Here is a 13,560-nt window from a genome sequence, read left to right on the forward strand (position 1 = left end):
TATAGCTGCTGCCTCAATAACAAAGGGGAAGTGTTCTCACCCCTTTAGCCTTAATTTTTTTCTTTCTAACTTATTAACATTTATCTAGCCTGGCAGACCCAGGGAAAGAGTCTTGTCCACCTGGCCACGCTATCATGCCTCACTTAAGTGTACACACTAGAGGCATCTCCTCCAAGTAAGGTCAACACATACCTAAGCCAACCAGGTAAATTCCCTACTTCAATTAAGGATATTCATCTTCCATACCTGACCCGACAATGAAACTCTTCTATTCAGCTATATCTCCATGGACAATCTACACGTCTCATCAATTCTCTGAGGAAGCCAATACAATCAGAATTCAGACCAATAGGACTGCAATCCTCTGTACAATACACTTTTGACGCTTCATGTATCAATGAAACCTAATGAATGCCTTTAACCTAAACTAAAGGACTTATTTTTGTATTCTTCACAAATGAATCACACAGCTGTAATTGGCACTAAATTACTGGTAAACCCTCTTAAATACACTGATATACAGTACATCTTCATAGGTCTACTTACTTGGGTCATATTTTCTATGAAATCTGTGATGCCAAAAAACATTGCACACTATATAGCCCATTACCCTCTTCTTTCTTTCCTGACCCTATGTCAATCAAAACTACTTCTCAATTTTAAGAGGCAGACTTCACTTACTCCCCAAAAGCCAACATAGTGATTAACCTTTTTGAGAACCTAAGCTTGCTCAACAGACATTCTGATCTACTCTTCATCCCTGAAGGAGCATAGAAACCATGTTAGGAAGGTCCTAGGTCGTCTCCAAGGTCATGGTCTATATGTCAAGCCAGAAAATTTTGAATTTGAGAAAGACACCATCCAGTTCCTGAGCTTTATTATTCCACCCAATAGCCATGGATCCTGAGAAGGTATCAGCAGTATTGGAGTGGCCAGCCCTGAGCAACGGTAAAGGTGTGCACTGGTTTTTGGGGTTTGCTAACTTCTATCAGATATATAATAAGGGATTCTTCACCATCATATCCCGTATTCCTGTTCACTTTAATTTGTTTATACACATAGTAATGTTTTTGTGTATATGCAATCATTATGTGTTGACTCTGTAAGGGTGGATGTGCATTAGTCTCTTTTGAATGAGCACCTCTCTTTCCAGGTACAAACTTAGCTTCATTATCCCTTTTTATTTATATTTTCTAATTTTATAAATGAATTCATCATATCTTGCAGCACTTTCATCTGATAATTGAATTTTTGCAACATATCTCCTTTTTTTTCTAAATAAATAAAATTTAAGGTAAAATTAGGTTGAAAATATGCATTTAGGAGTTATGGGTTTGTTCATTCACAGTGGCTTCAGAAAGTATTCAGACCACATTTTTCAATTTTGTTATGTCGCAACCTGATGCTACAATAGTTTCAATTCTTTTTTTTTTTTTATCATTTCTCATTAACCTCCTGAGTGGTTAATTTCTGTCTGGATTTATATGTCTAAAAGGGGTACATTGTTTTTCACGAAAATGTATTTTACAGTATAATAATAGTATGAGTATATAAAAAGTTGGAAACACAAATTCATGTCAAAATAATAAATTAAATTAAATAAATTAAAAAAAAAATATTTTTTTTTATTTATAGTTTTTAAATAAATAATAAACTTATACTATTATATTATACTGTAAAAAATATGTACATGCAAGACAATGTACTGCTTTTACACAAATAAATCCACTGTATTGCACCAACATCACTGGAAACTCCCCGGTGACTCATCAGGTGCAAAAGATGCCAGAGGAAGAAGAAAGAAGATGGAAAGGAAGAGAGAAGACACAAAAGATGACGTGTAATGCCGGCGGATCAGGTAAAACTAGATTTACTATTTTTTATAGGTTTACCACTATAAGTGATCTTTTTTCTACCCCGAGTCACACTATGGGTTACCGCCCAGGAGGTTAATCTACCCTCAGTACCCCATAATGACAAAATGAAACCAGATTTGTAGACAATCTTGAAGATTTAATGAAATAAAAAAAAAACTGAAATATGGCAGCAATTATAACCTCCGGTCTTTGTGTATGATGCAACAAGCTTTGCACATTCCGCTTTGCAAATTCTCTCAGTCAGGTTGGATGTGGACCATCAGTGGACATTTTCAGGTGTTTCCAGATATGTTTCTATAGAGTTCATGTCCAGGTTCTGGCTAGGCCACTAGAATATTTACAGAATTGTCCCTAAGCCACTCCTGTGTTGTCTTTGCAGTGTGCTTTGGGTCATTGTCATGTTGGAAGGTCCTCGGCCCAGTATGAGGTGCTGAGCACTGTAAAACAGGTTTTTATAGCACTGTGAAACATGATATCTTTGTACTTGGCCCCATTCAGCTTTTTCTTAACCCTGACCAGTCTTCCCAGTCGCTGCTGAAAAACAGCCTTACATCATGATGCTGCCACCAGCATGTTTAACTGTTAGGATAGTATTTGGCAGGTGGTGATAAGTGCCTGGTTTCCTCCACATTTAGAATTGTCCAAACAGTTTAATCTTAGTTTCATCAGACAAGAGAATTTTGTTTCCACAGTCTGAGAGCCCTTCAGGTGTTTTTTTTGCAAACGCCAAATGAAGTGAGGCTTTCATTTAGCCACCCTGCCAGAAAAGCCCAGACCAGTGGAGGGCTGCAATTATCGTTGTCCTACTGGAACTTAGTCCCATCTTCACCTAGGATCTCTGGGACATGGTCAGCGTGCCCACGTGGTTCTTGGTCACCTCTGTTTATAGGGCCCTTCTCCCTTCATTGCTCACTTTGGCCAGGTGACCAGCTCTTGAAATCCTGGTTGTGCCAACCTTCTCACATTTGAGAATTATGGAGGTAACTGTGCTCTTCAGAAGCAGTGAAGCAAAATTTTTTGTAGCCCTCTGCAGGCAGTTTTTTGACCTCATTGTAGGTTTTTCGCTCTGATATGCATTGTCAGCTATGAGCTCTATAGAGAGGTGTGTGCCTTTCCAAAACATGTCCAATAAAGTGAAGGGCTCCCTAATTTTGTTAGGAGACTCCAATCTGGCCTTGGATCACATTTTAGATAAATCAAAATAGAGCAGATATAGGGACCTTCCGAAAAAAGGCCATGGCCTTTCCCTACTACTGAGAAAATATGATCTTGTTGACAGCTGGAGGGAAATGAACCCATCGGTTAGGCACTATACTTATTTTTCGGCGGCCCATGATCGGTACTCACGTATTGATCATGGTTTTGTCCAGTCCCACATGCTCCCCAATTTACTTGGGGCCCGAATCCTATCGACCTCTTGGTCAGATCATGACCCCGTGGTCATTTATGTGATGGGCTTTAGCAGGCCTCAACCCGGGTTTCGCTGGAGATTTAACGAAAGCTTTGTTTCAGATACATTGGCAAAAGGGGAAATAGATTCCTTGTTACATAGCTATTTTCAGATTAACATTGCAAGTGCTACATCCCCAGCTATCAACTGGGAGGCTCATAAAGCTTATATTAGGGGGGAGTTGTTCAAAATGGGGGCGTCACGTAAAAGGGCCCATAACAAACTGATTGATACCTGTCTCCAAGACTATCACAGGTTACAGCTGCAACACAAGACAGCTCCCCATTCTGTGCTGAAGTCCCAGCTGGAGGCCAAACGCACTGAACTCAATTTGCTTCTCACCACAAGGGCAGAAAAATCTCTGCGCTGGGCAGCTCATAAATTTTACCTGTGGAGTGACAAGCCGGGAAGCCTATTAGTCAATAAACTTAACCCCAAGCCCAAAATTTATGCTCTCCCTAAAATTAAGGTCAAGGGCGGCAGACTTTCACAAAACCCAGAAAAAATCCTGGTGGCTTTTGAAGACTTCTATGGCCGGTTATAGGGTTCTGAGGACTCAATTTCCAAAGTGGGAAAAGAAAGGTTTCTCAACAGGCTTGACCTCCCCAAACTACATCCTAAACACAAGGCAATTCTGCAACGACTATTTACAGTTGAGGAGCTGAATAGAGTTTTTAGATTTCTCAAATTGGGCAGTTCACCTGGTCCGGATGGATTCCCTAATTTATATTACAAAACCTTCAGTACCGTACTGGCGCCACAGCTGGTGGCATATTTTAATTTTCTGTGGGAGGGAAACTCTCTTCTGGGCAACGCAAACAGAGCATTGATTCCTAAGCCAGGGAAGGATGCCTCTGAAGTGGCCAATTACAGACCTTTCCCCCTGATTAATTGTGATCCTAAAATTTTGGCTAAGATTATGTCCAATAGACTGGGCTCTTTCCTTGGAGCTTATATTCACCCGGATCAAGTGGGCTTTATGCAATACAGGCAGGCACCGGACCAAATGAGAAGGGTCATTGATCTCATATCAGTAGTAAACTCCAGCTGGGACGGGGGCCCCACACGTCAGGCTATGTTGCTTTCCCTCGACTTTCAAAAGGCATTTGATAGTATATCTTGGAGGTATCTGTTTCAGGTTCTCTTCAGAATGGACTTTGGTATCTACTTTACCAATTTGCTTCTGGCATTGTATGATTCCCCGGAGGAAAATATCGCTAGCGGGATTTTTTTCCAAAGCTATCCCAATTAAGAGGGGGACTAGGCAGGGATGCCCCCGCTTCCACTTTTGTTTGCCCTGGCAAATGAACCTCTAGCGATAGCCTTGCGAAAGGACTCAAATATTAAGGGGATTAGTTGTGGTCAGGTAGAACACAAGTGTGCACTCTTTGCTGACGATATCTTGATGTTCATCACTTCCCCAATTACCACCTTACCCAATCTAATGAAACTTCTGGATGATTTTTCACTATGCTCGGGCCTGAAAGTGAATAAAACCAAGTCCCAGGCTCTTAATATAAATCTTCCCACTGGGGCACTATCAGTGATTCAAGAGAAATTTGACTTCAGCTGGCATAAAGACTCCTTTCAGTATTTGGGTATCCAGTTGACCCCCGCTTACAATAGCCTCTACAGGTGTAATTATACGCCCCTGTTTAAAAAACTTTATGCAGATATTCGGAGGTGGTCTCTCTCCCCCCCCTCATGGCTGGGGCAGATTGTTGCTCTCAAAATGAACCTAGATTACTTTATTTATTTCCTACTGTCCCAATTCAGGTCCCGATGAAGGAGATTGCACTCCTTCAGTCAAGAATAATGCAGTTTATCTGGGCAGGGAAGAGTGCCTGAATTCGTAAAGCCACGCTACTTGCCCCTAAACGCATGGGGGTTGGGAGCTCCACACCTGAAATACTACTATGTAGCAGCACAAGTGGCACAAGTCTCATTAAGTACATTGCACCGGGCTAGACCTCAATGGGTTGAGATTGAGAACCAGGACGGTTTTCTGGGCTCCATAGAATCTCTTATGTGGATCAGAAAAAGTGCAAGAGGATCGGTCAAATGCCCAGCTCTGGCTCATTCCATTCAGTAATGGGACAAATTTAGTAGTCATCCTAAATTATCGTCTACCCATAAACCTTTAACCCCACTTTGGAATAATCCGCATTTTCCGCCAGGACTAAATCCAGTGAATTTTAATTGGTGGATCGCTAAAGGCTTTAGGCGGGTGAAGGACTTGATAGATGTCTGGACAGTGATTACATGGGAATATCTTTCCAGTAAATTTGAAATCCCTCCAACGGAACATTTCCGATATAGACAACTGACTTCTTATATCAACTCGTTACTCAGAGAGGCCCCAAGACCCATGCGCTCTTCCCCATTTGAAAGCACATGCTCTTCCTTAGCCTCCACCAAAGGGCAAATCTCTGTTATTTACTCGGCCCTAGCTGCCCCGGACAGTAAACTGCAATATATGACAGACTGGGAATCCGAACTGGGTATGACGTGGGAATTGGAAGAGTGGTGGGAGATGGCATACTCCCTTTCCAAGGTCTCCCTGAACTCCGTGGTGGTGGAAGCCAACTATAAAGTGGCGCTTAGATGGTATCTCACCCCGGCTAGACTAGCAAAAATGTTTCCATCAGTCTCTCCACTATGCTTTTGAGGCTGTGGTCATAGAGGCTCGATGTTGCATATCTGGTGGACTTGTCCGATTGCTAGGTTATTTTAGGAAGAGGTATTTACACTGATCTCCAGAATTATACAGCGGGAGATTAGTAGCACCGTGGAGGCCGCCCTGTTCAACAAAACGGAGTTACCCCTTCCTAGACCCACGATGAAACTGATTAGATTGATCTTACTGGCTGACAGAATTTCATTGGCCAAAGCATGGAAGTCGCCCTCGATCTCTCTAGACCCCATTGTTACCAAACTGAGCTGGATTATGGTGAATGATAGACTTACTCATACCCTAAAGAATTCTTTAGACAAATTTGACAATTCATTTAATTTAATTTTTTGACATGAGTTTGTGTTTCAAACTTTATTATACTCATACTAATATAATATACTGTAAAATAAATTTTCATGAAAAACAATGTACCTCTTTTAGACATATAAAACCGGACAGAAATGAACCGCTCATTAGGTTAAATATCTGCCAAGACTTTTGCATTTGCATTTCAAATGTTTAAAAAGGCATTTTGGAAACATAGTTTAGGAAGAAATACATACATGTTTCAGCTTCTCAAACCTTTTTAGTTACTGTGGAACAGTAGAAAACCTCACATAGTGGTGTTCACATGTTTGATAAATGCTTGATGAAGCAGAATAAAAACCTGCTATACTCACCTGTCCCTGTTCCATTGCAGTGTTCCACCATCTTCTTCCTTCTTGCGATCTTGATTGCCTGGGATAATAGAATTCCAGTGTAGGACTGGGTCCTGCGCTTGCTAGGTATCCTGGCAACCAATGCATGCACAACAAGCTTTTGTTTTTTGCTGCCCCTTTCTGCAATGATGGCTGCCTGATGGAACATTTTAGTGGAGCTAAAGTGGAATCTATTGTGTATATAAACTCTTAACATCAGAATATTTATTTAATCTTATGTGTACTGCTGAAATACTGTGAAATTAAAGCAAGTTGGTTGCTATGTGGCAACTCCCTTTGTAGCAGTTAATTATACAGCAGATATTTATTTGTGTAAGACCCTGGTCCAGCAGCAGTACTTGACAAACACCATTCCCCCAATACAACGCCGCACTCTTCACCTATAGAGAGCCCTGCTCACCCTCATGAGACTAGTTGAATTTCCCAAGACGGTTGCCCCCACTGCGAAAAGGGATGGTGTCTGGGTAAGGGCTGGCAGAGCACCAGGAGCCCACAGATAGCAGTACCAAGATTCCCACAAAGACAAGTCTAGAATACAGAGCAAGCGGCCACACACATGCAACCCATCCCCCAGATGAGGTATATAAGGGCAAAGTCGGGGTAACAAGCAAAAGGTTGGTCCAGGAAGCAAAAACTCACAGGGTCAGGAACAGGCAAGGTCAGCAACAGTAAATCACATGAATACACACCAGCAGCAAGTCAGCCTAGCTTAACGCTACAACAGGCACTGGTGACTGGGAGCAGAAAGGCTATAAAGTACCAGCAGCCAATGGCAGCAAAGGATAATGTCAGGAACTGATCAGCTTCTAAAATCCCCTTCAGCTGTGCACAACCTAACAGTGGGTTCTGGGGATGCCAATAAAATACATCAAGCTGCACAACTAAAAGGAAGCAGGGGCTGCTGCTATTTCTTCATTCTCTTTGCTGCTGCAAGTGACATTGCTGAGAAAAATAGGCTGTGTGGGATACTGGAGTGGTGAACATGACGTAATCGGCAGGCTATTAGGCGTTTCCTAACATTACATTTATTATTGTTCCAAGTATGAAATTTTTGAATGTTCCAAGTATGAAATAGTAATCAGCAGACTGACATTAGGCTTTTAGTTTTATTGTTTTTATTCATAAACAATATTGAAACAATATAGATGGTTTAAGAGAACATCTTCTCATAAAGCTTTTTGACACTAAAATATAGTAAAAAAACTATTTTTATTTAATGGAATTTCGTAGCAAAAGTGTTGTACTTGTACTTTAATAATTGTAATAGCAATCTATTATTATCCATTTATATCTACATACACATGTCATCTACTAAATCTATTTCTTTATTATACCAAAAATCATCATAAAAATCAACAATGTATCTGTAATTAATTACTAATCCTTCTTTTGGAAGTCTCTCTTTGGGACCTGCTTTTGTTATTTGTATGATAAAATTAATTTCCTGACCACTCAATATCAGCATACAATGGGTTAATCCCTTCGTACGCCTGCTCTCAGGACTTAACTAGATAAATTCAAGGTGGTCCATACCCCAGCCTTCATTAAATGTTTTCCTGTGTACTCTTAGCACTGGTGCAGCCACCTTCCTGGCTAGAGTAAATCTCTGGCTGTTCATCATCCAGGTGAAGTCCCCCCTGTATGATTGCTAAGGGTCAGCCTCGCTGCTGCTCCCTTGGGGCATGGTATAGTGTTTCATAAACTAAAAGAACAAATCTTTTTTCTAACTCTCTCAGGTATGGTAATCTCTCTGAATGTTTTGATCATAATATGAATCTTGGAATCCGTCGATATGCTGATGTGACACCTCAATGAAATCTTTATATGTTTCATATATGCAATAGGATTCTTGTATGTGGAGCCACAAAAACAATATGTGAATAACTACTTTTTTGTTAAAGAAGTAAATTTGCAACAGGAGCACTGTATGCAAACATACAAGAGCACATAAAACGTGTTCAGGTTTATCCTGTATTGCAGAGTAGAGTGCACTGAATCTCTCAGGTTCTGTATTTGCTGCAAATCTCACACCTGCTGGAGAATCTGTTCAGGCTCTGTGGCCCTACCCTTGATCAAGCATTGTGCTTCAGAATCGGTAAGAAGATTGTTCTTTTTATTGGTAACGTAAAGTAGACATACAACATAACTACATGTAAAATATGAATATTTATTGGTATAATTATAAACAATTTGTATAGTGAATTTGGACAAATAAACAAGTATTGATTGAATTCACTATGAAAATTGTTTGTAAATATACCCTCATAATATTTTATTATACTGTGAAATAAATTTTCATTAAAAACAATGTACCGCTTTTAGACATAGAAATCCAGACAGAAATGAACCGCCCAGGAGGTTAACTTATCAAGCGGATCAAAAGATCAAAACCATAACAGCAACAAAACAAAAAAAAAGTTTTTTTTTTTTTTTAAAGAGGGAGTGGTGAAGTGGAATGCAGATACAACACCGAATCCTAGGCATACCTCACTTTACATTTCTTTTTTACTTTCTCTATAATGTAGAAATAAATGAAACCAAACTTAGAAAGTAAGGTCCCTCATAGTTGCTCAGGCACGTATGCAAGAGGAAAGACCTTCCTGAAACAGTTAGAAATCTTGTGCTTAAAGGACAAACACAAAAAAACAACTGTAGATGAATCGTGTGATGAACACCCTCTCAGCCTGCACCTCTGCGCATATACTTTCCAGCATGCTCAGCAACAGTCCACACACCAGCAGGCTGAAGAGGGGCTGTCACGGGGAAAGATTAACCACTTTGGTAACCCTTGCCAAACACACCATCACAGGTCGACTGCCACCACGTGCTTAAGTGGAAGCACACACCGTTACCTTTTGACAACCGCAGTTATGCTTCAGCTTCTTTAGTGTCACCCACTGCCACTCCAGACGGATGTCACAGAAATCACAATGTTTATAGTAGCATTTCGGGTTAACAAGTTACACTATTTTAACTTAGAGCATTCAGAGATTCAGCTTACACTTTTTATAGTGTTTAATTAGAAAATCAATGCAGAAACGGTGCATTATAGAAACATAACAGTATAGTATAATATACATGAGTATAAATATAAAAACAGTCCATATAGAGAATTCTCTTCCCCATTATTCACTTTGATATCATTACAAAGAACAAGAGGGCACTATTTGCGTCTGGAGGAAAAGAAGTTTAAGAATTTTCAATATATTTATTGAATTTCAGGTCTGCTGAATCCAGAAATGACATCAGTTTCATTAAATTGGCTCTAGTTCTTGTGAAACAGGAATCGGAATACATAATTTTACCAACAACAAATGTTAACACAGCATATTATCAGTCTTTATTTACACCAATGTTTTGCATTGAAACATTACAGAATTTGTGAAACAAGCATATCTTGCATATTTTGGTACTAAACTGGGGGACCAAAATAAGTATTGGGCTCCCCATATGGTACGCAAAACTTGCGTAGAGTGTCTACATCAGTGGAAAAATGGGAAACTGAAAAGTTTGAAATTTGGTGTATCTAAGTTATGGCGAGAGCCCAAAAATCATCATAATGATTGTTATTTTTGTGCTGTGAATTTCAAAGGTTTCACTCGTTAAAAGAAAAACAAGTGGGAGTAAAACAAAGTGGAATCAGCAAGACGACCTGTGCCGCATGGTGCTGACGTTCCCATACCAGTGTTTAGTACACTCCCTGATATTCATGTATCTGACATTGAGGATATACAGGACTTGGAGTGTAATCCAGGAGTTAGCAGTAGAAATGAATATGAAGGAAGTGTTTCATCAAACTAGCAGTTCTCGCAAGAAGAGCTCAATGATTTAAAATGTGACATAAGTCTGTCAAAAAAAGCACCTGAACTTTTGGCATCCAGGCTAAAAGAAAAAAAACAGTATGAGACTGGAAGTTAAAATAACAGTTTATAGGACAGAAGAGGTAACAATTCTACCATATTTTAGTGAAGATGGAGACTTTGTGTACTGTTGTAACATCCCTGAACTACTAGACCATATGGGAGTACCAGAATACCGAGCAGAAGACTGGCGGCTTTTCATAGACAGTTATTTTTGAAGTTTGATATCTGTTTTACTGCATAATGGCTACTGTCATGCATCAATTTAAATTGGTCACTCAACAAAACTTAAAGAAGAATATGAAAATATCAAAATGGTCTTAAAAAAGCTTTGCTATCATGAACACCAATGGTCCATATGTGTTGATTTAAAAAACTTCCTACTTGGACAGCAAAGTGGATACACAAAGTACCCATGTCACCTGCTTGTGGGATATTAGAGCAAAGCAGGATCACTAGAAAAAAGTGACATCGCCTACAAGGGAAACTTGAAAAAAGATGCAGCCAACATCACTAATGAGCCAATGGTTGACAAAGAAAAATCATTCTCCCTACACTAGACATAAAGTTGGAATTAGGAGATTTCTTAGAGCGCTAAACAAGGACGGTGTTTGCTTCAAATACATTTCTATATTCTTCCCTGGACTGAGTACTGAAACATTAAAAGCAGGAACCTTTGATGGACCCCAGATTCTGAAACTGATGAATGATTCAAATTTCACGAGTTACATGACTGATACTGAAGCTTCTGCCTGGCACAGCTATGTCATGTTTGTCAAGAACTTCTTGGGTAACCAATATATATATTGGCACAATATAATGAAGAACTGGTACAAAACTTGCTCTTAAAAATTTTAGTGCTACTATGAGCATAAAGGTACACTATCTCTATGGCCATTTGCAAACATTTCCAGAAAACCTTGGCGATTTCAGTGAGGAACAAGGGGAGAAGATCCATCAAGATATAAAGGTGATTGAAGAAAGGTATCAGGGCAGATGGGATAGACACATGATGGCAGACTATTACTAATTCTAAAAGTATGTGTGTATATATATGTATATATATATATATATTCATATTTTATTTTTTTAATGTTGGGTTTTAAAAAAAGTATTCTAATGAATCCATGTAGTGAAACTCATTAGTTAGTAGATTCTACCAAAATATACACATTTATGTGATTGTTGTGTAAGAGTGTTAGAAGACTTATATATCTAAGTAAATCAATAAATTGTTTTTTTATATACTGTGCCTTTTTATTAACTAATTTATTTTTTTATGTTACTGTTACTGTTTTATTTTATGTGCCTTCAAAGTCCCTTTGTCTTTTTATGTACACATTTGTAGATAATTTGTCATATAAAATAAACTATATAATTCATTATAATGAATATTATTCATCACCACAAAGTTACTACTTTTCAGGTGGATTGAAGGTGATGTGAACATTATTCTTAAGTGATAATGCCAGGTTCTGTTAAAAAAAGATAGAAAAAGTCACAAAAGTACTCCTTCATATTAAATTTTAGAGCAGGGAAAATGTTTGATCTCAATTTAGGACATTTTCTGTTCGCTTCTGATATTGTTCGCTGCTGTTCACATGTATCGAACAGTGAGTCAATTACATGCTCATCATTGTCTTCTAAAAGCTCAATCAATTAAAAAAAAAGTCAGAGAAAAGGTGTTAAATTTACTGGAATATGCAAAAAAATAATTAAAATTTAACCTTTACTATGCAATATGATATACAGAAAATTTCTAAATTTTAATAGTTACATTCAAGTTGATGAAAGTCAAACTCTTCCACAGTTTCTTTATAAAACCGTGTTGTGGACAAATACCATTGTGCATGCGTCCAGTGCCCATCCAGCACAGTTAACTGAAAGCAAACCACTCAGTCAATACGTAAGAATGAGGTGCAATAGCTCATCTAAAATGTAATTTAAAGAAAATGCTGTGGAATTAAGAAATAGGCTTTTAGAAAAAGGACAATCCATAAGGCTTATCACAGAGCCAAAATCTAATAAAAGGAAAGATCTAAAGAGAACATAAGATCATATATATATGAAGGACCCCCAGTTGTATGTACTCCTAAGTAGGTGATAGCCTCCGTCCATTTGAAGGAAAAAAAGGTGACCAATTCTGCAACTTCAAAACTTGGTAAGGATATATTCAGAGCGTCTGACTTTTGAATTTTTTTTTGAATATCAAGTCTCTGTCATTAGAGAAGTCTTTGTACCTTCTAAGCTTCCACCAAGGCTGCTATCTTATATTCCTTGTTAGCACTAGGAACACCTAAAATATTACGATTTTCCCTAATCATTCAAAAGCTATAAAACATTCCTCTAGGTTTATTGCATACATGCCACATCCTGTATTGTACAAGTATCCAAAAAATGTTTTTGTTTGAATTGTTGCCAACATTTTGGCTGCTCCTTACTTTTTCTCATACAAGTGCCAAAGTAGGCAGCTTCTTTTGGTGATGGATACTTGTCTCTCAGCCAGGTGTGACAGACCACTTTTGCTGTTGCTGATCCAGAGAATTTATAATCTGGATATTTTAAAGAATTTGCAGCAATGACTTACTTACTCCCAAAATTCCTGAAGAAGCATACTCAATATGTAAAACACATTGAAAGTTGGATATATGTTCTGAATCAGCATAGAGAACCTTTTTTCAATATTGTATGCAGTTCAAAAATTCCCCGATATACATTGTACAATAACTGAAACATTGTTTCCTTTTGTGAGAGACAGTATTGATATCCACATATTATGTACTATGTAACAACTAAATCTTTTAATATGATGTTTTTATGACTTGTTACTAATAAAATTCATGTTTTATAAAAAAATAAAAATAAAAAAAGTTTTTTTGACTGAATATGTCACCAATGGAGAGACAGGACCACTAGGGGGCGTATGGAGGTGGTGCAAGCTCTGAGAAAGGCTCGGCACAATGGAGACACAAAGGAGACA

General features: G+C 38.6%; 1 protein-coding gene across 1 annotated transcript in view; it reads right to left on the minus strand.

Moving 5' to 3' along the window:
• Nucleotides 1-11,995: 11,995 nt before the first annotated feature.
• Nucleotides 11,996-13,560, minus strand: part of LOC140330755 (cathepsin E-like) — a 42,965-nt gene continuing 41,400 nt past the window's right edge. Inside the window, exon 8 of the mRNA XM_072411176.1 lies at nt 11,996-12,055. Within this exon, the coding sequence (XP_072267277.1) occupies nt 11,996-12,055 (60 nt within the window). The remainder of the gene's footprint in view (nt 12,056-13,560) is intronic.

The sequence above is a fragment of the Pyxicephalus adspersus genome, chromosome 1, assembly GCF_032062135.1.
Source record: "Pyxicephalus adspersus chromosome 1, UCB_Pads_2.0, whole genome shotgun sequence".
NCBI classification, from domain to species: Eukaryota; Metazoa; Chordata; class Amphibia; order Anura; family Pyxicephalidae; genus Pyxicephalus; species Pyxicephalus adspersus.